General features: G+C 39.7%; 1 protein-coding gene across 1 annotated transcript in view; it reads right to left on the reverse strand.

The window, feature by feature from the left end:
* MPPE1 (metallophosphoesterase 1) overlaps positions 1-25,632 on the reverse strand; it is a 1,333,952-nt gene that overhangs the window by 1,201,675 nt on the left and 106,645 nt on the right. Inside the window, exon 2 of the mRNA XM_044067363.1 lies at positions 3,076-3,184. Coding sequence (XP_043923298.1) covers positions 3,076-3,184 — 109 coding nt within the window. The remainder of the gene's footprint in view (positions 1-3,075; positions 3,185-25,632) is intronic.

Below are 25,632 nucleotides of genomic sequence, written 5' to 3' on the forward strand. Positions count from 1 at the left end.
ACTTACCCAACTTTATTTAAAAAAATAAAAAAAATAAAAATCTCACATGGCTATTATAACTACACCAGTCCTTAAGGTGTCCAACCAATCCTTTCACAACTACATTTGTCCTTTGCCAGAATTCACAGCCACAACACTTTACTTCTCTTTTTCTCTTGAATCAACATATCACAATAAAACTGCTTAGTCTGCTACCTGTGCAAACTACTCTAATAAGTCTAATACTATCTGTAAACTCTCAACAGGGATGCCAGAGAGGATTCTTGTAACAGACAACATGTAGTCAAAAAACACTTTTAAATAACCATAGCTACCGATTTTGACCAGTTTGCTTTAGCTAACCATTTTGATCAGTTTGCTTCTTCCACCACACCTTGTGAATTCCAAAAGGTAGCCTACCATTTTACACCCCCTGGCCACTCTTCCTCTCTACTCAATGTATCACAAGTACAACACACTGTAACAGAAAAATACATTCCAGAACTACAGCTTTCAGAGGATGTCCGAATCTTGCTCAATTATTTTGTTTCAACAACCCTTACTTACTTCATTGTACAGGCAAAATTTCCAGTTTTCACAGTGAATAATTTCCAGTGACTGAACCATAAAGCATCCTGTTGTTTCTTAATCTATGCCACCAAAACATTCATTTCTGACCTTCCCTACAAAGCTCACTAACTTCCTAAAGCAGTCTTCAAATAAAGTATCAATCAAGACACGCAACTTGTATGTGGAGAGTTACAAGTCTTTAGTTACCTATAGCACTGACACCTTTAAAAGCTGCAACTTACGAAGAAAGGGACTCTATGAAAGAGACTCAAAGCATAACATATTAGTAAAATGAATAATAGGAGAAACTGGATGGTTCTAATTGTCCAGTACCCGAAGTATTATAATGCATTGCATTATAGTATCTACACTACAGTTAACAGGATTTTTTTCCAACACATGATAAAGTAAATGGCTAAGGTGGTCAAATTAGTTTTAAGAGCTGATAAGTTTTTCAGTAATAGTAAAATAAACTGTTAGTTAAATTATTACTTAGATATGTCACTGCTGTTAATATCTAAACAGTCAATGTAAGATGGAAGCCAATTGGCTGGTCATTTCTGTTATTCTGCCATAAATACATTTTCTGATGGCCATCACCATTATGATCTTTGAAATGATCCCACTTTTTTATCTTATACAAATATCCCTCTTCACGGTCAACCTGGGAGCACTGCCTGTTAACGTGACATGCTCAGAGGCACAATTCAGGCAAATAGTGGCTCAGAGACTCAAATACTAGAATACAGGAAGCAGCTTGTTAACAGCTCATACTGGGAATATGTGTAATTTATTAATATTTCTACACAAGACAATACCATATGCAGAAAAAAATACTACAAGGTCTTAATGATGGACTAAAATCAAATACTTGCGTTTAGAGAATACAGTTCACAAACTAGAACAACAAAGCGTATCTAAAAAATGAAAAAGCATCCATACCATATTTTACTGCTACTGAGTGAATATGTGGAAATTAAGTAAATCAGTGAAAATAGCAAGGAAAACAGAGTGCAGTGTGGTAAAGCAGCTCTGATGACCAAGCGAAAGACTCTCATTGAAGACCAAACCAAGGCCTTCAACACTGACATCAAGTATGGCTGTCAGTGAAGGTTTGGACAACATACCTATTGGTTTCAAGGTAGATTATCAGGTATCAAAAACATACACTATGACAACTATGATTGCAGTAAGTAAAAAGGATCAAAAGCTTGATATCTGGCTCTACAGAAATTATACTTTTGAGTCATGGCACTTCAGAACTGCTAAGCAAGTGAGGGTATTCACTAAGGCCAGAACTCCATACGCACTGTTAAAGAATATTTACAAATATGTCATATACTTCTTTACCAGTGGAAAGGTTGTACTCCTCATCAGAAAATTAAAGCAAACTTTTAAGAGGTACTTGGAACTGTTAATAAGCTGCAGTTATGGGCTACAACTGCAATCTACGTAATCATGATTTTCATCACTGTCACTTTGTCTACTCAATCAAATGTATTTTCCCTAAGGATTCTGGGGATGATGTAATTTGCTGTAGCACAGCTACTACGATTATTAACTTTGCTTGTCCTGCTTAATATCTTTTCCCTACTTATTGCAGAGTAAAGTAGAAGGCTTTTGTTCACTTCAGCCACATGTGAAGCACTGTCATTATCACAGTTTGCACTTATCTTCAGCTGTTTGGTGCTCCCAAGCACAATTCTGAACATGAGGAAAATGTCAAAACGACACCAAAACCATCCAAGAAATGAAATAGCAACTCCGGTGCAACATGGCTCGGACAGGAACAAAAAATACTTTAATGAACTCTTTTGGCGCCAAAAAAGCTATTTATATGACTTTTTTTACCAGTTTGAAATTGTTCTGATGAAGTCTGTATTACCACATGAAAGCGCTTAACCGTTCGTTCACTTTGTATGCAATCTAGAGTTCATTAAAGTATTTTTTTGTTCCTGTCCGAGCCGTGCTGCACCGGAGTTGCTATTTCATTTCTTGGATGGTTTTGGTGTCGTTTTGACCTTTTCCTCAGTTGTTTTTCTTTGTTGTTGCTGTCAATTCTGAATATGAGTAAACATTATTAAAGACCTGTCCCATATGGAACTAGATCCAAATTGGGGATTCTATGAAGGATTAAATATTCTCTCCGTTTCTACCAAATGTAACACCAGGACATCATCACTTCTAACTGTACTTGCTGTATCTCACTATCAAACTGTTTGCTGGGAATATGCAAGCCATGCCACCTTCATGAATCAGTCCTGTCACATCAAGTCTGATTACTGCTGTCCTTCTAATGCATTATATGTTGGTGTTACACAGTACATAACTCACAAGCAAACCCAATATGTCTGACAATACTGTATAATATATGTCTTTCTAAACTACTTATATTCTGTTTTCATAATTACTGTGTAAAATTGTATGCTACTGCTTTTCTTTTCAGGCCTCCAATGAAACTGGTTTAATCAGATGGACATTCTTCATTATCAAAACAATCAACAAACAAATAAATGTATGCAGTACCTCTGCAGAGCTCCACTTTCCTTCATCAAAAACATCTCCAAGAATAAAAACAATCTCGGGTTCCAATAACCGCAGAGCTGTCTGAAAAGATCTCTCCATCTGCCATTCCCTGCAGAGAAAGAACAATATTTCAATATTATTTTATTAAGTGTAGAAACAGATGATTTCATTATATGTTATAGAATTTTTGCTTTATCATTTCAGGTAGCACTATAACTGGACTTTGCTACATAGGTCAGTTACCCAACATTCAATGTTTAGTTAGTATCCATAGATCACTAAAATCGGATATCACAATAATGACCTTCATTTTACTTATTTTAAAACAGCTGATTATAGGACACAAGCCAAGATTTGCAGACATTTAGTGCACTCAGTAGCACAAACTAGCATGGGTAGCAGCAGCAAGCAGGGTATTGGAAATTCAAAGACTGATGCACCATGGTCATGCAAGGGGCAAAACAGCACAGTATGCAGCATAAGCAAATGTTAATGAGTGCATAAAGACATGGAAATGACGAATGCCACATAAATAAGCCTGATGTTTTACGCAAATAATGGCTCTCTCAAAACGGTGTGTTCAGTTCACAAACATACAAAATAAAATGACTGCACTGCACCACAGAGCATGCCCATTTTTTACATCAATAATCATTGTGTACATGAAGGGAGTGATGCTTGATTAACAACATAGTTCAGCAGCATGTGTTAACAGTCATCTGAGCCACTGCCTGCAATATTGCATAATCTGGCCATCCATGCTAATAGAGGAGGTAGAGACAGTGCTAGACATATCATCAGCTCAGTAATCAGCAGATTATGGATCATTTCCACATGGACAAAAACACTGTAAGGTGTCCTGCTGAACTGTATTGCCACAAGAAATATTAATGGAAAACTTCATCTTACAACTAAAAATAAAATCTATTTTTTCACTCTAGCTCTGTTTTCTGAGTTATTTTAACCTCTGAAAATCACTATCTACTTCTTATAGAATTTTAATGTTTTCTGCAAAATGGCTATAAACGGGGCTTGACATATCAACATGATCTTATTTTTCTTCAAGCCTTTCTCTTTCCCATGATCCATTTCAAGTCTGCTTTATAGGAGTCATGCTAGACATAAGGAAGTAGTGGTGTATTCCCATTCCATTGACATGTAATGGAATTAGTGTCAGCCACTGTCATCTTATATACCTTCTGCAACAGGATTGCTTCTTTTAATTCTTGAATGGCCCTCATCTGTGTGTCTCAGGGCTTGTTTTATAGTATACTAAGGAGTTATACAGCTGCAATGAAAACAGTAGCTAAACTGCAGGCCTTTGTTCAAAGAATCTTTTTGAAGTCCAAGATGAATTGGCAGCCCCTCCTCTACACTTTAACAAATGTGCTGATACTCTACAAGAATTACAAACAAAAATATTTTCTGTCTTTTCCCTAAATATATATGAGGACTCCCTATACCAGTGATGGCGAACCTTTTGGGTTTGGCATGTCAAAAATTCGGAAAATGCCTAACTTGACTCTGCTTGCATTACACCCCCCCCCCACACACACACACACAAACAAAAATAAATAATTAAATAAATAAATAAAGCAGCATGGCTTTCAATACATCAGGGATAAAACTCAACAGAAACAGGGACAAATCTAGAAATAAGAGACACTGATAGTTTTAAACTACTAGTACTATTAATCTGAGTTACTGACAGAAGAAAATTAACATGAACTAATATATACATTTTCTGAAGTAAAATTAGTCTATAAATCTAATTATTGTCATTATTAAGTGTAAAAAGTTGCCAGTTTTAGCAGGGATTAAGTGGGATAGTTGAGAGGAATGTAAAACAGCAAACTCCTAGAAATGCAGACTATTTGCCTTTTGCAAAAGTGTAACCACAAAGAGAAAACAAGGTCAGCACTGCCCTTTGCAGACTCTGTCGAGAAAGAATACTGAAATAGTCTTTGAGATTAATAACTTCCTTACCTCTGCAGCAGTGTTGTTGAACTGGCTCCTGGCACAAAATAATTAAATGCACTTAACACAAGCAACAAATGCAAAACCAGTTTCTTTGGTAACTCGGGTGTTGGTGAACGCTGGTGTGTCACCCAAAATGTTGTGGTGTGTCACCTTTGACACGCGTGTCATAGGTTCTCCATCACTACCCTGTACTCTCATAAAACTGCCATGATATGGAATGATATACCTCAACATACTCTCAATACTAATAACACATCTAAATTCAAACAGCTACTAAGGGAACACCTCAAACACACATGGCTCTGCTCCTGCTCTAAACCTGATTAACTACTGAGCTTACTCCCACAAGCTCTACCCTACCACTGTGCTCCTACCTTTCCTACTTCCTATTTTTCCTCTCTTGTTTCTCCTTTCTGTCCCCAACAAATTGTCAGTGTTAAAATCTGTTGTCTTACCCTCTGCTCTTTCTTTCTTTTTATTTGTATCTCTTTTATTTACTATCCATCACCACACCAAGCTAAATTCATTGTCTCTTGTTAATTATTGTAATCACTCGTGTAATTGAAGGTACCTATAAATGTAAATTCTAAGTTATTACTATCTTTTGTATCTCTGCTATTGTATCTTAATCCAGTATTGTTGACGTTTGTAGCTGCTTTTTTGATAAACGTCTAACTAGCATTTGTTTTAAAGTATGTACTATGTGAACATTCTATCTGTGGAGCTTTTCTCCCCGGGCCTCCCCTGAAAACAGGCTAGCAATGGCTATCCCGACAAACAAATGGAAATAAAATAAATAAATGTCACAGACATACTTGATACCACTCATTCAAGTAATCTTAAAGTGTAAAGTAGTATAAACGGCAAATATTTAAAGTTTAAAGCTTAGCATTTCAATACTGTGATGCTGCTTGTGTAAATTTGTCAAAAGGGCTGACAACTGCCTTTGAACCATTGACTGATTTAATTGCTCTGTTTGCCTGAAAGGCAGGGCTACATTACAAACAGCAGTGATGTAAGTTCTCAACCTCTCTACAATAAAGACAATGGAAAACAGTTTCACAACTATCTTTTCTTGTTTACAGCAACCTGAGTACCTGACTACACATTCCTCTATGTCTGTGGTATGTCATGCAAGTGTAGACAAATTCCTCTGTAACTCAGTTAAGCTTAAAGGACAACAATGGGATTCTGTTTTAAAATGCTCAACTTATCTGTCCTTTTTCTCCCTATTTACCGTCCCTGTTATGAATAAACAACAATACAGCATGTAAAATATTTTAAATCAATTGTTTTTCTCCACTGGAACAGTACCTTACTGTACTGTGGTGGTTTCACTTTCAAAAATCTTTTGTCCCGCCCTGATAAAGCTTGCTGCAGTCTCCAATTCATTGATGTCATCAACACCTATGAATACAGGTAGTTTTCTGGCCAATTCCTTCCCCAACCTGACATTTCCATGATCTTCCTAAAAGTCCACCCATGCTGTGATGTCACAGCTGCCTGGTCCTTTCCCTACGCATACAGAAAGTAAAGGCTAGAACAAGGAAACAGTACATGAGTCAAGTCTCCTGCTGTGGGCTGTCAATCACAGGTGGTAAAAGCACAAATTATGCTTAGCACTTTGACAGCTAGGGAAGCTAGGTGTGAAGGGGGATGGGAGATGAGTCAAAGTAGTACACTTCAGGCTTCAAAAAACACTGCAGTTTGGCCATTCTAAAAAGAAGCAGCAGTAAAAAGCACTTTGAAAGCCTGTTCTGTGGCAGTAGTCACCGAATGGCATGAAATGTTACTTAAAACTAACTGACTGAAAGACAGCAGTGTATGCATGTAAAATCAATGCAATGACAGGAGTTTCAGGAAGAAAAAGGCATACATGACATAATATCTTACAGCCAAGCACTGCATTATGGGACAAACTAAACAATCAGAATTATTTCAAGATGCCAGACCCCGTGTGCTCAGACTCAGAAATTATGTATAAAAATATTTAAAACCCTGTAAATAGTCCCAGAGTGGTGTTAAAATGTAGGAAACACCAAACCATGATGAAATAAACATATTTTTTGAGTCTGTGGGTGTGGTTCTCCTTTAAATAAACAAAGTGGATGGTCTTTCCCTTCCTTTGATACCAAAGTGAGAGAATGAAAGTTTATAAAGTACAAGCAGGTTTCAGGTACCTACACAGTACTGGAATCACACTGTAGGGAGAAAAGCAACCTAACAGCTGAGTTAAACTGTAGAAGGTGGAGTTTTCCTTTAAGGGGGGTACATGGTATGTTAATTCTTGTGGACGCAAAGATATCTGTAGCTTTAACCATCTTGCTAAAAGGCTCTTTCATTGACCTGTCAGGACACATTAGGGATACCACACTCATCACCCTCATGTATCCTGAGCCAGTCAGCCAGTCGCTTGACATGATTCTGCATCATGTGGTGGCACTATATCTGGTTTCCAAGGACTCCAGAGGAAAGACCCAACACCATTTAGGCATTTTATGAAACTGCCCATTTCCATGAAATCCTAGAACCCAGAGCTTGCACACACTTTGCCATCAACTTCCGACCTGGTCCAGAGGGACAACAATACACTCCCTTAACTGGCAAGTATTCTGCAATGCCTGAAGCATTATTTATAATGTATCTGTGTGTCACCTGGGTAGCTCATATGATTCTCCTATCTGGTATACCAAAGGCTCCAGCAAGGGGATTTCTCACATTTTCATCCAGCTGGTGGATGCACATATAGACTATATCATGCATGCAGACAGTAGGTCCCTCATATAATATGTTGTTTGTTGTGTGGTATAGATAATGTCAGATATGTCCTAATGCCCAAGCTAACTATTATTATCTACAACCCCCAGACAATGCAGGAAATTGATAATTCAAAACTTATCTCTGTAACAAATCTTAATGATGTAGGCTCTATCCCATGGGCCACATCACCTAACCTTTAACACCCTAATCCACCTCCTGCTCAAGACTCCTCTTAACTACATCCTCTCTGCAGGTTCAAGGTCACATTTGTACATGTTTACTTTATTTATTTAAACTTGTTTACCAGGGTAGTGCACTGATCTGTTTGGACCATTTGCAGACACAGCTTTGGTGAGTACAGTCACATAAGCTAAGAGAAATACAACATTAATAATGAAAATTGCAGTCCATACAAGAGAAATGGGGGGGGGGGGCAGACCAAATCTACAGACCTCAAACAAAAATCCAAAGTCTACAGACCTTGAGCAAAAATAAATCACAATAAAACATGAAATGATTATTAAGTGCTTTTGTCCACTTCAGCTATGACTTTATCAAAATAAACATTTACTCAAGCATATATCAGATTTAAATCAGTTAATTATTATATCATGATGTCAGTAATCCTATAAATTAAAAAATAAAAAAAAATCAGTTGACTATGTCATATAATCAGTACAAAACACTGGACACTTAAACAGAAAATAATAATGGCAATCAAATATTTAATATAGCTTATAATTTAGCAGTACTCATATTAAGGACACTAATCAAAGAAATATTCGCATTAAGATGGGGGGGGGGTGGTATTTAACCTAATTTGCAATATCAGCTCTGTATACAACAAAGTATTCTTCCACCATCCTCCATGTGGTACTTTTACCCACTTTTGAAGAACAAAAATGCAAATTTCTTAAAAACCTTTTCTACAACAGTATAACTTGCTCATATGGCATCCAGCAAGATATAGCAAAACTTTACCTTTCACAGCTGTAACTACCTAAACAGATGTTACTCTGGAATAACCTGATACTGAAATACAAGTTCCTTCAAATATAAAACAGCAATAATTGCAACTGCCACATTTTGATACCCTACCATTTGTTATTCTAACTTTAAAAAAATCAGCATCAAAATCCTTTTCAAATTTCTATTTTTCCTGAAAAAATGTAAGCTCTTTACTTAGTTTCTGTAGTAATAACACAGAATCAAATGCAGCCTTCCATTTCTTATTTAAAATTTGCCTGATCTTTCCTCAATTATGATTATATGTGTGATGGGCTTCTCTACCCCAGGCCAGTAATCAAGGAGCCTCAATGCTAACCACTGACAGCAGTGAGAGATGGTCACTAAGAACAAGAATGGATTTACACAGTATTTTAAAATGCAGCTGATTGCATCAAGCAAATTTTCCCCCAAAAGCACACAGGGAACACACTTCAGACCTAGGAATGGACTCTCTGTCTCTCCAGATCCCAAACAGACTAACTTTGGAGCACTGTGTCCCAGTTCCAAGTAGCTGACATACCCACACCTCGGTATTTGATTTTCACACACACACACACACACACACACACACACACACACACACACACACACACACACACACACACCATACCTCTCAACCTCGAAACATCAAAAATCTGGAAAAAGGCCCATGAAAAATAGGTACAAATCTGTACGCTGATTAACATAACATTTGCATATATAATTATGTAACCCCGCCCACTCCGAAGGAATTGTGGGACACCAAATTTCAAGTGCAATCTGAAGAACAGACAAAATATGGCCCCAGAGTCCCCCTGCAGCCATTCCAATATCCCATTACTTGGCTATTTCGCCCCATTTACCATAAACACTGTAATGTGCATACTGCTTTACTTCTACAATTATTATTTGGATTTTATTTTACATTTTATAGCACAAACACTAATAGACATCTGCTAAACAAAGCAATACAGTTGCACAATGAAAACAGACTTAGCATTAAACCTTCTCTGCCCTTGAAACTCATATTCATTGAAACAGCATTGAAACCCACATCCAATGAAAATGCATCTGGCCAGTGGTGGATAAAGATTACCTTTGGGCTGTTTTCAAATCACACGCCTCTTGCACACAAAAAAGTACAGTTTTGTACCTACCATAAATGTAGATGTTCGAGGATTCCATTGCTGCAGTCCTGACTATTGGGTATAGTCCGCGTCCAGTCGGCCCGAATACCAGAGTATAAGGCTGACGTCGGTCAGGGCGCATTAGACTGACGTCAGTACGTCAGGGTACTAATGCGCATGACCGACGTCATATCCTCAGTCTTTTCTTGCCCCAGATGTCAGAAGACCCTAAAAAGACAAGTCCCAAAAAACCTGCACCAAAACATGTACAATATATACAACAATATATACAAAAATATAAGCATGTAAACTCACCTACACAACCACCCCTAAATACAGAGGGGAAGGAGGGAGGGTAAATTGGACTGCAGCAATGGAATCCTCGAACATCTACATTTATGGTAGGTACAAAACTGTACTATGTTCTTCGTCTTCCATTGCTGCAGTCCTGACTATTGGGTAGAATCCCAAAGCAGAGGTAAGGGAGGCTGGCAAATCATAAAGAAGTAGGAGCTGACAACATGCCTTGCAAAACAGCTGTGGCAAATCTTCTAGCTTCCATAATCACATTTAAAACTTGTTGAGGAAGTTGAGACCTGTTGTGTTTCAACACAGAATATGCCAGGCTGTTAGATGAAGAGAATGAAGCTTGACATTGAGCAGATGACCGTCCTTCTGAGATAACAGATGAGGAATCAGAGGTAAAGGCCATGGAGGCTTCTGTACCAGACTCCGTAGTAGTGGGTACCAGTGTTGCCGAGGCCAATCTGGAGCTATCAAAATCATCCTTGGCCTGTCTTGTCTGACCTTTAATAGTACCTTTGGAAGAAGAGGCAGAGGTGGAAAGGCATACACATGAAGGTTTTTCCAACTGAAAGACAGAGCATCCACTTTCCAAGCTGTGTGATGAAACCCCTTTGTGCAATACTTTGGCAGCTGGTGGTTTAGTGGAGAAGCGAACAGATCTATGTCTGGAGTTCCCCATGACACTGTCAGTTTCTGAAATACATGAAGATCCAGTTTCCACTCGTGGGGATCCATGATTTGTCTGCTTAACACATCTGCTAAGGAGTTCTGTGCTCCTGGCAGAAACCTTGCCTGAAGAGTTAGTTGCAAGCTTAGCGCAGTCTCCCATAAAATCATTGCTTGCCTGCATAGAGGATAAGAATGTGTTCCCCCTTGCTTGTTGATGTACCACATGACAGTTGTGTTGTCTGTTAGAATCAACACCTGCCCTGGAAGAAGTAACTCCTTGAAAGCCATTAATGCAAACTGGACTGCTAACATCTCCTTCATGTTGATATGTAGATGCTGTAGTCTGGCAGGCCACTTGTCTTGTATCCACTTTCCATTTAGATGAGCTCCCCAAGCAAGGTCCGAGGCATCTGTCGTTAAGATCTGACTTGCCTCTGGCCGGGTCACAGAGAGTCCCTTGTTTAGGTGACATTCCTGAGCCCACCACAAGAATTCTTTTCGAAGGCAAGGTATTATTTGAATGACAGTGTCCAAATCCTGGCAGTGCTGTGTCCATACATTTTTGAGATACCACTGTAGCTTCCTCATATGCAGTTTGGCATTGGGAAGCACCAGAATACAAGATGCCATGAACCCTAATGCTTGAAGGACTGTCCTTGCAGTCAGCACGGACTGATGAGATAGTTGATGGAAGTAAAGTGACAGACTCTTTTGTTTGTCCGGGGTTAAAAAGGCCATCTGGGCTGCTGTATTCAGTCTCACACCCAGAAAGCACATGTCCTGAGAGGGTACTAGACTGGACTTTATTTCGTTCACAGAATACCCTAGGCATCTTAGCACTGCTATAACATATTCCAGATGCTGTAGAAGGTCTTCCTTTTCTTGAGCCAGAATCAGGCAGTCTTCCAAGTAAGGATAGATTTGAATTCCCTGAAGCCTGAAGTAAGCTATCACTGGAGCCAGAACCTTTGTGAATACTCTGGGCGCAGTAGATAAGCCAAAGGGCAATGCAGAGAACTGATAATGAGAATTTCCAGCTCGAAACCGCAGATACTTCCTGCAACTTAGCCTTATAGGCACATGAAGGTAAGCTTCCTTGAGATCTAAAGTTACCATCCAGTGATCTTTGCCCAGCAGAGGTAAAAGCTGTTGTAACGTCAACATCTTGAACTTGGGAATGTCCAAAACGTGTTGAGGAGAGATAAATCCAAAATTGGTCTCCACGTGTTCCCCTTCTTTGGTACAAGGAACAGGCGAGAATAAAATCCTAGGCCCCTTTCTGATACAGGTACTGGCTGAATGGCCCCTATCTGAAGTAACTGAGAAACTTGCTTGTGAGCCTCTTTTCTTTGTGGAGGAGGAACGTCTGGCATGCCTTTGAAAGGGGCATTGTATGGAAATAAAATCTGTAACCGTGGTGAATGATATCCAACACCCATTTGTCTTGAGTAATTAAATCCCAATTTTCTTTGAAAAGAGACAGTCTTCCTCCCAAAGGAGCTGCCAGCCGGGAATCTGCTGGCAGCTGAAAAGACAGGTCATTGGGTCTGTTTACGAAAGGACTGACCCCTGCCCTCACCAGAAGTCTGAGCAGGTGAACTCCCTTGTCTAGGCCTAAAAGAACCTTGAGCCCTGCCCCTACCACGTCTAGACCTACCCCTAGACTGGGAATCATAAGCAGGGTATGTCCACCCCTTAGCAGGCCAATTTCTACTAAACTTTGGTGGCTGCACCTGCAAAAATCTTTAACAGTTTGCATAGACTTAGCTTTGTCCTCCATTTTCTTTAAAACTGCTTCCACAGGCGATCCAAACAACACATCAGACTGTAAAGGAGCATCCAAAATCCTTGTCTTAACATGCTCAGCTAAATTCTGATCCTTCAACCAGGCATGCCTGCGAAGAACAGAACTGGTAGCAGCCACCCTCGAGGAGGCCTGTACAGCATCAAAACCACATTGCAAAGAATGCTTACCCACTTGTTCAGACACATGAACCAAATCCAGCAACTCTTTACACTCAATACCTTCCGCCAAAGCATCCACCTTAGATTTCAATTGTGAAAGGAGATAATTCTGATATTTTAGCATGTGAAACTGACAATTCAATGCTCTCATGGCTAGAGTGGAAGAAGTATACACTTTCTTTCCCCACCTATCCAAAGCCCTTGCCTCTTTATCAGTGGGAACAGGATTTTTAACCACAGAAGCCTTAACACCTTTAGGCCCTTGAGAAATTGTTTCTGGGTCCGCCCTAGGACTCTTAAACAAATATTTATGAGCTTCGGGCACCCTATAATACCTATCAGGCTTAACAGGAGCAGGAGGCAAAGAGTCAGGGTTCAGGAGAGCCTCTGCAAAACATCTTCCACCACATTCAACACAGGAGGAATAGCTAAAGGCCTATGCTGGGGTAAAACAAGAATTCCCTAAGCCTTTTCCTGGAATCAGAGTAATCCTGGCCTTCCCATTTAAAGTGCTCCCTCATGGAATGCAGAGTCTCTGAAAATGAAAAATCCTCAGGCGGAGAAGCTGTAGGAGTGGAATCATCCACATCAGAATCAGAATAAGTAGGATACTCCTGCATATCTTCCACAGAAGATTCTGAAGCCTCTGAACACTGTTCAAAACTATCAAACTCCGGTTCCACCCTAGGCCTCTTATCAGGCGGGGCATAGAACCTCTAATCATAGTAATCAAATCCTCTGCCATTTTAAGCATATGTTTCTTAGGTACAGAACCCGAAATGCTAGGAGAAGCCCCCACTGAAGCTGAACTAGGCCTACCTCTCAAAGAAGTTTTGGCAACAGAAGGAGAGGCTCTAACTACCTTGGGAAGTGAGGGAAGAACAGTCACCTGAGAAGCCCCTCAGCCTGGCCTACCTCCTGAGAGGGCACATCCTGTAATAGTATAGTTTCAGCCTGGGACTCCATGGAAACTCCTGGCAAAACCTCCGGCTCCACTGAGCCTTCTAAAGAACCGGCGTCCGGGACTGCGGTTCATCAACCCTAGGCTTCACTGTTTTATCCTTGCGCTTCTTGGAGGCGGCCGGAGCATCCGGCGGCATTTTATAATTACAACGCTTCCCAAACACTAACCTGGCACAGTCTAACCTCCTCTTAATAGTGCGTTTGTTAAACCTAGCACAAGGCGGCAACCAACAACGTCGTGCTCAGGCCCTAAACAAGGTATACACAAGGTATGATAATCCCTATGAGGTATCTGTTTCCCACAAGAAATACAGTTATTCACTTTTTCTGACATCCGGTAAAATACTGAGGCAAGAAAAACCAAAATGTTCCCCAACGGGTACTTAGCCAACTCTGTTTGGTCTGAAACTCCGGTTTCGGAAATATTTCAGAACGCCAACCTGCACTCGCAAAACTGCTTCTGCATCGGACCATGCGGCAAAAAAGACTGAGGATATGACGTCGGTCATGCGCATTAGTACCCTGACGTACTGACGTCAGTCTAATGCGCCCTGACCGACGTCAGCCTTATACTCTGGTATTCGGGCCGACTGGACGCGGACTATACCCAATAGTCAGGACTGCAGCAATGGAAGACGAAGAACATCATACATATGTCCTTTGATACACCTTCCTGACTCTATTAAACTATATTTCTTATATAATACAGCACACTCGTTAGAGCTCATTTTAAATTTATTGTTTTGAACATTTTTCCAGTAAGGAATGAAACAAAATGCATGAACCAATAATGACAAAACTGCCCAATTCAGAACATTTCCATCATAAAAGTCTACTCAAACTTCTGTAGTCCACCAGTATCAGTAAATATGCACAATCTCTGCAGAAGTAAAAGTCATCTAAATAATTCCACATTAAAGAGATCTGTAACTAATAAAGAGGTTGCTGCTAGCAAACAACTTAATATTTCATTGTTTCATCTACAAATAAAGTGCCTGTTGCCCTTGAGGAATAAATGGCCTATGTTGCATAAAAAATGATAAGCTAGTAATATTGCCAATAGGGAGTGGATGGCAAACTGATAACAGGTTCATATTTATTGGGTATCTCCACCAAAGAGGACATTCCCAGGACTGCAGCATCCACCCCCTTTAAAAGTAAAATACAGTACGGTATCAGCAATCCATCTACATACTGTGGGAATAGAACTCACAGCCTTCTATATCAAATAGCAAGTACTCTACCTGTTGCACTACTAACAACACAAAACGAGTTGGCATAAGCAGCACTAAACTTCTCTCCCCCCCCTGTAGAAATATGCAGCACAAGAAATCTGGAAAAAGCCAAAGTTTATTGGGGGGGGGGGGACAAAAGCCCAAAACCAGGGACATATTTTAAACATCGCTTATATCATTTAGACAAGTTGCTAGAATAAAATGTTTTGTTACCATGCATTTCCTGAAAGATAGGAAGACTGAAACTTAAATGGCTATCATTATTTAGTGAATTCAGTTCTCACTGATTTGTCAGAAAACCACAAATTTTAAGACTAACAGACCAAAAGTATGAGCCAAACATTCCAGTTATAACTAACTGGGACATTTACACACACACACACACACACACACACACACACACACACACACACACACACACGTTTCTCTGCAGCTGTACACAAGTTTCTCTGCAGCAGGTTTGTCTGCAGCTGTACACAAAAGAAAACACAAGTTTCTCTGCAGCTGTGCACAAAACAAAGCACAAGTTTCTCTGCAGCTGTACATCAAACAAAGCACAAGTTTTTCTGCGGCCCTTACACAGTATAAATAAAAGCAGCTGTTAAATAAGTAAAGCTCACACACACAGTAATGTAATGCTGCTGTTTGTTTAATATGTAAAGCTCATTCTCCTGCCTGCAGCCATTAAATACGTAAAGCTCATTCAGCTGTTAAATAAATAAAGATCACAGTGCCTCACACAGTAATTTAAATAAATGTAACCTGCCTGCAACACACAGTAAAAAGAAATCACAGGTTTCTCTGTAGCAGTTAATGTAAAAAGCACAGGTTTCTTTGCAGCCATTACACAGACAGTTATAATCACATAAATAAAAGCAGCAGCCATTACACAGTTATCACAAAAATAAAAGCAACTGCCTGTTAAATAAGTAAAGCTCACACAGTAATCCAATACTTCTGTTTAATATGTAAAGCTCACTCTCCTGCCTGCAGCCGTTAAATACGCTGTAAAGTTCATTCTCCTGTCCTGCCTGCAGCCGTTAAATACACGGTAAAGCTCATTCTCCTGTCCTGCCTGCAGCCATTAAATACACGGTAAAGCTTATTCTCCTGTCCCGCCTGCAGCCATTAAATACATGGTAAAGCTCATTCTCCTGCCAGCAGCCATTAACTCACAAAAGTTTCTTTGGAGCCAAACACAGTAATCACATAAACAAAAGCAGCAGCCGCTAATGTTAAAAGAAGAAAGCACAAGTTTCTCTCTGCAGGTGTTAATGTAAAAAGCATAGGTTTCTCTGCAGCATTACATGGTAATCACATAAATAAAAGCAGCAGCCGTTACACTACACAGTTATCACATAAATAAAAGAGGCTGTTAAATAAGTAAAGCTCACACATTAATCTACTACTGCATGCTGTTTGTTAAATATGTAAAGCTCATTCTCCTGCCTGCAGCAACCGTTAACACACACCAGACCAGTTTCTCTGTTGCCGAGCTGTTACACAGTAATCCATAAATAAAAGCAGCCATTACGTTAAAAGAAGAAAGCACAAGCAGCAACGACATACCCACAGGTTTCTCTGCAGATGCTCATGTAAAAGTAAAGCACAGTTTTCTCTGCAGCGCAGCTGTTATACAGTAATCGCATTATTCACATACAGAAAAGCAGCCATTAAGTAAAGTAAGCTACTAATGCTGTTTGCATTTACCTGGAGGAGGAGCCGAGCAGGGGAAGAAAGCTATGCTGCTGTGCACACACAGACCGGTCTGCAGAAGCTGATGTCATCACGATGCCCTGCACGTGATAACGTCAGGAGGAACCCCCCCCCCCCAGGAAATCGGAAATTAAAGGGGCCAAGCGGAAATTCGTGGCACCCCAATATTTTGCCCCCAAAACTGGTATTTACCGAGGAATTCGGTATAGTTGAGAGGTATCACACACACACACACACACACACACACACACACACACACACACACACACACACACACACACACACACACACACACACACACACACTCTCTCCTGGAAAATGCTGGTACCCCTTATGCCCAGACTATAAGGTAACCTTGCTGCTGCCAGTTAACTACTCTCAGGCTCTTAAAAGGGTATCCAATTATACTGAGTAAAATCAATACTAATATAAATGGTACAGTGTAACCAAAGCAGCAAGGCTTTTCGAAGTGGCCGTGGCATCACTAAAATAAGCACAAGTACTCTCAAGATGTTAAAAATATTCTCTAAAAGATCAGCCACAATGAAAGGTATAAAATATTTAATAATAAATAACAAAACAGAAAACATAAGAATAATAAATATCTAAGTACAATAAACATCAGAGTTTCAATCACTGGAGAAATAAAAATAACACAGTTGGACAGATTCACACAGATGCAAAAAAAATACTACTTAACTAATCTCACAGTATTTCCTAACTGTCTAAAGAATAACTGTTCCCTAGCTAACTTAATTAATACAGCAAGGCAAGATTAGATGCCGAGATGCTTACTTCCACAAGGCAAGGTGATGAAACTAAACTGAACTGAACAACTCCACTCAACTAACTGACTGTGATAACTGACATAGTTTTTATATCAAGTTCCAAAGGAAACAAAACAAAACAAACTGCTGTGAGAATTCTATCCTCTCAGTGCTGGTTATAGAATGACATAATATTTGACCACATCACTCTGGTACAATACAAACTAAGCACTTTGCTAAGATCTGTTGCAGTATTTGAAAATTACTGAACAATTTCAAAAACTTCTACTCTTCCCTTCCAGAATTCTTTGTTTAAACATACACATTTAATCAAGTTATAATAACACTATTGATACATTTTAACACAAGTATCTGTACAAGTCACTATGATAATCAAATGACACAAAATTAGTTACAAGTCAGTTTGATTGTCAAATGACACAACATTATTTATAAAACTCCAGCTAATTATACTGGCATATGTTACACGTGCACTGCCCTAGTCTCCCTAGCACAGATGGAAACACCCATCTTCACCCCCACTCTTTGAAGACCTGAGCTAGTTTTTCAAGTGACCCTGGAAAAATGTTGCTTGAAATACAGAAATGGGCCTGTCTGGGAACAAATTAATCCAAACTCTGTCTTGATAGTCCATCTGCATTGGCATTGCTAACCCCTCTACGGTGCTGTACTGTCATGTGATATGCCTGCAACCCTAGGCTCCACCTTAATAACTTGGCATTTTGTTGGATGACTCTATGTAGCCATGTTAAAGGAATGTGGTCTGTAACCACAGTGAATTTCCTTCCATACAGATAAGGCTGAAGTTTCTGCAGTGCCCATACTATGCCTAAGACATTATTTTTCTACAGCTGCATGACATTTCTCCCTGGGTTGGAGTGTACGTCTGAGATATACAACTGGGTGCTCCCCAGAGGAAACTTGGCTGAGTACGCCCCCCATGGTTTGAAGCATCCACCTGCACAACAAATTCTTTGCTGTAATCTGGACTGGCTAACACAGGGGGTCTCAAAGCCCCTTTAAGCTTTTGGAATGCGTGCTCACAGGCTGCTGTCCACACTACTTTATCTGGCCTGTTTTTCCTTGTCAGGTCTGTGAGTGGAACAGCTATTGTACTATAACTGAGAAAAAACTTTCTGCAGTACCCCGCTTTCCCCAAGAATGCCCTCACCTGTTTTTTGGTAGGGACAGGCTACACCTGAATACTTCCACTTTGGCAGGTTTGGCCAAATCTTACCACTCCCCACTCTATATCCTTGGTAGAAGACCGCTGCCACTTACTGACACTTACTGGGTTTAATGGTCAACCCTGACCTTTTCAGTCTACCCAGGACCTCACTGACATGCTAAAGGTGCACTTTGCAGGAATGGCTGTAGATGGCAATATCATGCCGATAAGCAAGGGCATAATCTCCTGCTCCTGCTAAGATATGATCTACCAGCCTCTGAAAGGTTGCTGGGGAATTTTTCATCTCAAAGGGCATCTTCATGAACTCATATAATCCAAAAGGAGTCAGAAAGGCTGATCTTTCTCTAGTGATGGGAGTTAAGGGCACCTGCCAGTAGCCCTTGGTCAGATCATTAGCAGTCAGGTACTTAGCCCCACCCAGCTGCTCTAAGGCTTCATCTGTCCTAGGCATGGGGTAAGCATCTGACTCTGTGTAACTGTTTAGTTTTCTGTAGTCCATGCAGAATCTGATGATACCATCTTTCTTTTGTACCAGCAACAGTGGGGAGGCCCATGGACTGCAGGACTCCTGGATTACTCCCAGTTCCAACATTTCTTTTATTTCCTCCATCACAGTCTGTTTCACTTGCTCAGGCACCCTAAAAGGGGGCCTGTTTGATAGGCCTTTGGGGTCCTGTATCCACTTGGTGCTGCACCAGGTGGATGCCCCAGGTTTCCCAGTTATACATCAATATGCATGTGTATATACCTTTAAGAAGCTATCCAAGGGCTTGCACAAGAGCATAAATACTGAGCACGTGTGGGCCTGACTGCCATTTTGTAGTTAGCTGTTGAGATGTGAACATGCATGTATGTATGTATGCTCTGTTTGTTAGTTAGTTCATTCGTATTTAAAAATGCTGCTATTCATCCTGATGTGTTTGTATATTTTAAAGCATGTGAACAAACACCCAAGCCTTCTTATTATTTGTAACAGAGATGAATGAGCGACATGGTGTCAGAAGTGGCATGCCTACATGACATGATGACAGAAGCAGCATATTTAAAAGAGATGGTATCAGAAACAGCATGGCCAAAGGGCCTGAAGTCAGAACCAGCATACTAAATGGGTAAGCAGCTTAAAACAGCTTGGCGAAAATGATTTAAGACACTTATCCAGATGTTGGTGGAATATACAGCAGTGGACCATCCCAAAACTGTCCATACTTCATAAAACAGGTCAGAAATGAATTTAAAGTATTAAAACTTGCTCAGCACTACTTCTTATTCACATAATATGAAACAAGGCATACAGAATGTTCTAGGTAATTTTCACATAAATATGTATGATATTGATAAAAATATTCAAATTTATTACAGAAAATGTTTGAAATAAGGTCCAAATTGCATAAAATTAATAAAATAAAGGGAAATGACCACATTTTTTGCAAAGTATATGTATTTTCGTATTAAGCAAAGATATCCGAGTTATCAGAAGTGTATAAAGTGTTTGTGTGTTTGTGTTGTCTTACAGTAAAGCTATTTCACAAAGTACAGTCATTACAAGGAATATTTTGCAGAGTACAGCCATTACAAAGCATATTTCGCAAAGTAAAGTATTTCAAAAAGTTTATTGTGCATTTAGATATTGTTACAAGCTCACAGAACAGTTTGTTCATATATAATTACAAGAGACACATTTTCAGTGCATTTGTGTATACTTTGTGGGCATGGCACACAGATTTCGAAAGCCCAGTGCACTGGTGTTTGATAGTAATAATGTTGAGAACTGGAGAGTGTTTGAGCAACAGTACAACATTTTCATACAGGCTGCATTTTCTGATAAAGATGACCGTACAAAGGCATTTATTCTACTTAATGTAGCTGGGTCAGAAGCTATAGAAAGGGAATGCTCATTTGTGTATGCACCTGCTATTTATGCTAGAGAGGGGTAAAGCCATCACACTGTTGTACAGGCTGAGTCAAGGGAGGACCCAGAGTGCTTAAAACACAAAGTTAGAGAAATATGTAACCTCCAGATAAATGTTACAATGGAAAGGCATGTATTTTACACAAGGGATCAAAAGAAGAAACTTTTATAGCATATATCACTGACCTAAGAAATAAATCTAAAACGTGCAGATTTGGTGACTTAAGGGATGAGTTCATAAAGGACAGACATGTGTGGTATAAAAGATGATGTGAGAAATATTTTGTTTCGTGACGTGACAATGATTTAACTTTAAATAAGGCCATTGACATTTATCAGCTATATCAGCTCACAGAAAAGCATACAAATATGCTTACAAATGAGAGCAGCTCTAGAAGGCACAAGTGATAAAGCTCATGTTGATAGTATGCAGCATGTTATTAAAAGAAACAGGCCCAAGCACATGGCAGCTGTAACCCCTGCAGTACTCACTGGTAAACCCCAGAACTTCCTTGCAAATTCCAGACTTCGCACAGCTTCAGTGAAGCAAGAGTGAGTCAGCACACTCAAGCATGGGCCCCAATCTAGTTTCATTGTCAACTGTCGCAACTGTGGTGGAAGCCATGACTCTAAAAGGGAAAAATGTTTAGCTTTTGGTCAACAATGCCAACAATGTAATAAATGGAATCAATTCAAAAAATTTTGTAAATCAAAAGAATGTGGGCACTCTTTTATTAAAAGGGAACCTTTTAAGAAATGATCAGTTAAACTGTGACAAGCCTACTATTTATGCTGATGGTGTGTCAGTGCTTCATGAAATGGTCAACGCAGTAGATTTAAGGGCCAAGAATTAAGTATTTTGTACTGTCCGGATAAATGGCAAACCCACAGATCTCAAAGTTGGCACAGGTTTTAAGCGCAATGTTATATCTGCAGAAACATTTGCTAAAGTATGTAAAGGCAAAAGGCTTGATTTGGCAAGGTGTGCAAAACCTGTGGCTTATGGAGGTGAAAAAAATCAAAATGAAGGCTCAGTAGTGCTTTCATGTCACTTCCAGCAGAGTAGAAGAAGCAAGAATTTGTTATTTTATGTGGTCAAGAGACACATTCAATCATTATTAGGGCTCAAAGACTCTTTAAAAGTGGGACTGATTTCATTTAACAAGGAAGTCATTCATGTTAGCTTAAAAGACCACTACTCTAATTTTGCCCATCACATTTTTTTCTACCTGGTGCTGTGGTAGTGTTGTCGCCTCACAATAAGACGTTGTCCTGTTCAATTCTCAGCTAGAGCGCCTTCTGTGTGGAGACATGTGTGAATGGGCGTACCTTCGTTGAAGGTTATGCGTCAGAGCCGGCAACTCGGCACGTAAAACTCTACTGCCAATCATTAGCGGACTGGAGTTTCGCTGTGGCGACCCCTAACTAGGAAAAGCCGAAAGACACAACAACAACAACATTTTTTTCTACCTATGCCGATCTTTTCCAAGGCAAACTAGGCAAACCTCTAGTTGTGTACTCCATGAAGTAGGACTCACAGGTCAGTCCAGTTATTAGACCAGCACGTAAGTTGCAATAACCATGCAAGATAGGGTCAAGGCCCAGTTAGACAAAATGGTGTGACAAGGTGTAATTTGCCCAGTAGAAACTCCAACAGAATGGGTGTCGTCTATGGTGGTAGCTCATAAGAAAAGCTCAGATGACATCAGAATATGTATTGACCCATGAGATTTGAACAAAGCACAAAAAGACCTCATCATCCAATGCGCAAGTCAAAGAAGTTGCAGCCTTGATGCCAAATGCCAGTATTTTTTCCATCTTAGATGCAAAGAGTTCATTTTGGCAAATTTAGCTTGACAAAAAATCCTCATTGCTCACTACATTCAGTACTCCGTTTAGCAGGTACAGATTTTTGAGAATGCCATTTGGGATAAATTCTGAAAGCGAAGTCTTTCAACATGCAATGGAGGAAATTTTTTCTGGGTATCTTTGTGCTATTACAGTAGACCACATACTGGAAGGAGGTTACGATGAAGCCGAACATGACAGAAACCTCAAGAAAGTTCTAGAAAGGGAACATCATGTGAATCTTAAGCTCAATGCACAGAAATGAAAATTCAAGCTACAAGAAGTTCCTTATGTTGGTCATTTATTTACAAGTATATGCCTACAATCAGATCGTTCAAAGCAAATAGCCATTCCCAAGATGCCAACTCCAGACAATGTTCAACCCTGCAAAATTTTCTTGGCATGGTCAACTACCTAGACAAGTTCATTCCACACTTTAACCAACTTTCAGCGCCACTCAGAGAGCTGACACATAAAGATGTATCCTGGCCTTAGTCAGAGCAACACCAAAGAGCATTTGATATCCTGAGGCAGATAATTGCCAGTCCGCCGACGCTTAGATACTTTGATGTTCACAAACCAGTTACACTTTCCTGTGATGCTTCAAAATTTGGACTTGGTGCAGTTATTCTACAAGAGGATCAACCTGTTGCCTATGCAACAAGGACTCTTACCCAAACTAAAAAGCAATATGCCCAGATTGAGAAAGAGCTTTTGGCAATTGTGTATGCATGTTTGAAGTTCCATGATTATGTTTATGGTAGACCTATCCAGATCGAAACAGATCACCAACCATTAGTCACTATCTTGAGAATGCCAATGCATTCAGTTCCAGCCAGACTGCAACATATGATGCTCGGATTGCAAAAGTACAATCCTGTCTGCAAGAAAGGAATATTTCTTTATCTTGCTGCTACATTATCCAGATCACCCAGAAATACACTGAACAGAATGACAATCAAGGTTCTCTGTTGCTTGATGACTTTGAAGTCATGGGAATGTGAAATTTTTCTTCCACACGTCTTGATGAGCTGAGAGAATACACAGCCACAGATCCAGTTTTACAAAGGCTCAACCACTTTATCACTCAAGGATGGCCGTCAAAGCAATCTAGTTTACATCAAGAAGTGCAACCTTATTTTCCATACAGAGATGAGATTTTGTCTGACAAAGGTATCATTATGAAAGGTCCGAAAGTAATTATTCCAAAGTCTTTGCAACCTGAGTACATTACTGTCTTGCATCGTGGTCACCCAGGAACCGAATCTACCAAAAAACGGAGAGAGAGAGAGATAGTACTTTGGCCTTGTATATCACAAGACATTGAGACAGCATTTTATCTTGTTCAGTATGTAATAGTACAAAGCCTCATCAACAGAAAGAACCACTTCAGCTTAACCAGATTCCGGAACTAGCTTGGTTGACAGTAGCCACTGATATCTTCAAGTGAAATGGTCAACATTATTTGGTATTAGTAAACTCTTATTCCAAAAGGTTCAAGATTGACTTACTTCCTAACCTACCATCCAGTACTGTCATTACTAAGATGAAGTGTCATTTTGCTGTACATGAAAGTCCATACAAAGTTATTTGGGACAACAGCACACAGTTTACAAGCCAACTGTTCAAGAGATTTGCCAAAAAATGGGCCTTTATGCATTTTGCAAGTAGTCCAGAGTATCTACAGTCAAATGGTTTGGCAGAACGTGCAATGCAATGTGTAAAGCAGTTACTTGAAAAATCTAAACAAGAAAATAGTGATGTTTTCTTTAATTTCCTAAATCTCAGAAATGTTCCTTGAGATAAACATATTGGTTCACCTGCTCAGAGACTTCTATCGAGACAAACTAGAACAACATTACCAATCAGTAGTCAATTGTTGGTTCCATGTGTCAAGAACAGCAGATCAGTGAAAGCCAATTTGTTGAAGAAGCACCTATCCCAGAAGTCCTACTACGATAAGACCAGCAGACCACTCACTTTTTCTCACTCTCGTAATGGAGTAAGGATGAAAATGTCCAAAGGTTATGATCAGACTGGTGTTGTGAGGAATATTGGTCCAAAGCTAAGATCATACATTGTAGAATCAAAAGGAGCAACTTTTAGGTGGAATCGGAAGCATTTAAGACCACTGCCACAGCCTATACTGCAGCAAATAGCCTGTGAAAGAGACTCTTTATCTCAGAGTGAGCTGTCCAGTGTTCCAATTCCAAAGGAAGTTTCAGAGAACATTCCTATTCCTATGACGAATCCAGAAGTTCCTGATATGAGTTGTGCACCACAGACTGTCCCTGTTGCTAAGTCTAGTCTCAACTGTTATGTTACAAGATATGGTCGAATCTCTAAACCCTGTAGAAGATATGAAGCAACTTGGACATGAACATTGTGCTTTATTCTTAATGTACATAGTAATGTATGCCTAGCTCTAACATTATTTTGCATGAAGGGCAATCTTTTTATGAGGGAGGATAAAGAGCAATATGCAAGTGTATATCCAAGGGCTTGCACTAGAGTATAAATACTGAGCATGTGCGAGCCTGACTGACACTTTCTAGTTAGCTGTTGATATGTGTACATGTAAAACAAAACAATGTTCTGTGCCTCACCAAAGTCCAGTCAAATAAACCAAAGTAAACATCCAAAAACCAATAAGACTGGACACTGCTCAAATACCAACTCCTTCTGTTTATTAAAAAATAGACATACAAGTGATGAGCGCTTTCGGGCCTCTGCCCTTCATCAGATAAAGCATCTCCCAAAACCAAACATTTTAAAACAAGTACAAACCAATAGAAAGTCAGTAAAAATCAGTAAAAAACCCACCTGTTCTTAAGGGCGGGTCTCATAGGAATGACTTCATTAAGCCCAGGACTCCTGTGTGCCATAAACTCAATTATCCATTTAGATTCAGCTAGCTCTGTTAATTGTTTAATGTCTCCCCCTCTTTTGTTCAACTTCACATTCACTATCACTTTAAACTTGAAACTATGTGTAGGATGAGCTGCCAAGTGTCTATATAATGCATTGCGTGTGTCTCCATTTCTAATCGAAGAGAGGTGCTGCAAGACCCTAACTTTAAACATACAGTTGGTCTTGCCCACATAAAAACTTGTGC

The sequence above is a fragment of the Protopterus annectens genome, chromosome 3.part1 (genome assembly GCF_019279795.1).
Source record: "Protopterus annectens isolate FY-2018-M chromosome 3.part1, PAN1.0, whole genome shotgun sequence".
Taxonomy (NCBI): Eukaryota; Metazoa; Chordata; order Ceratodontiformes; family Protopteridae; genus Protopterus; species Protopterus annectens.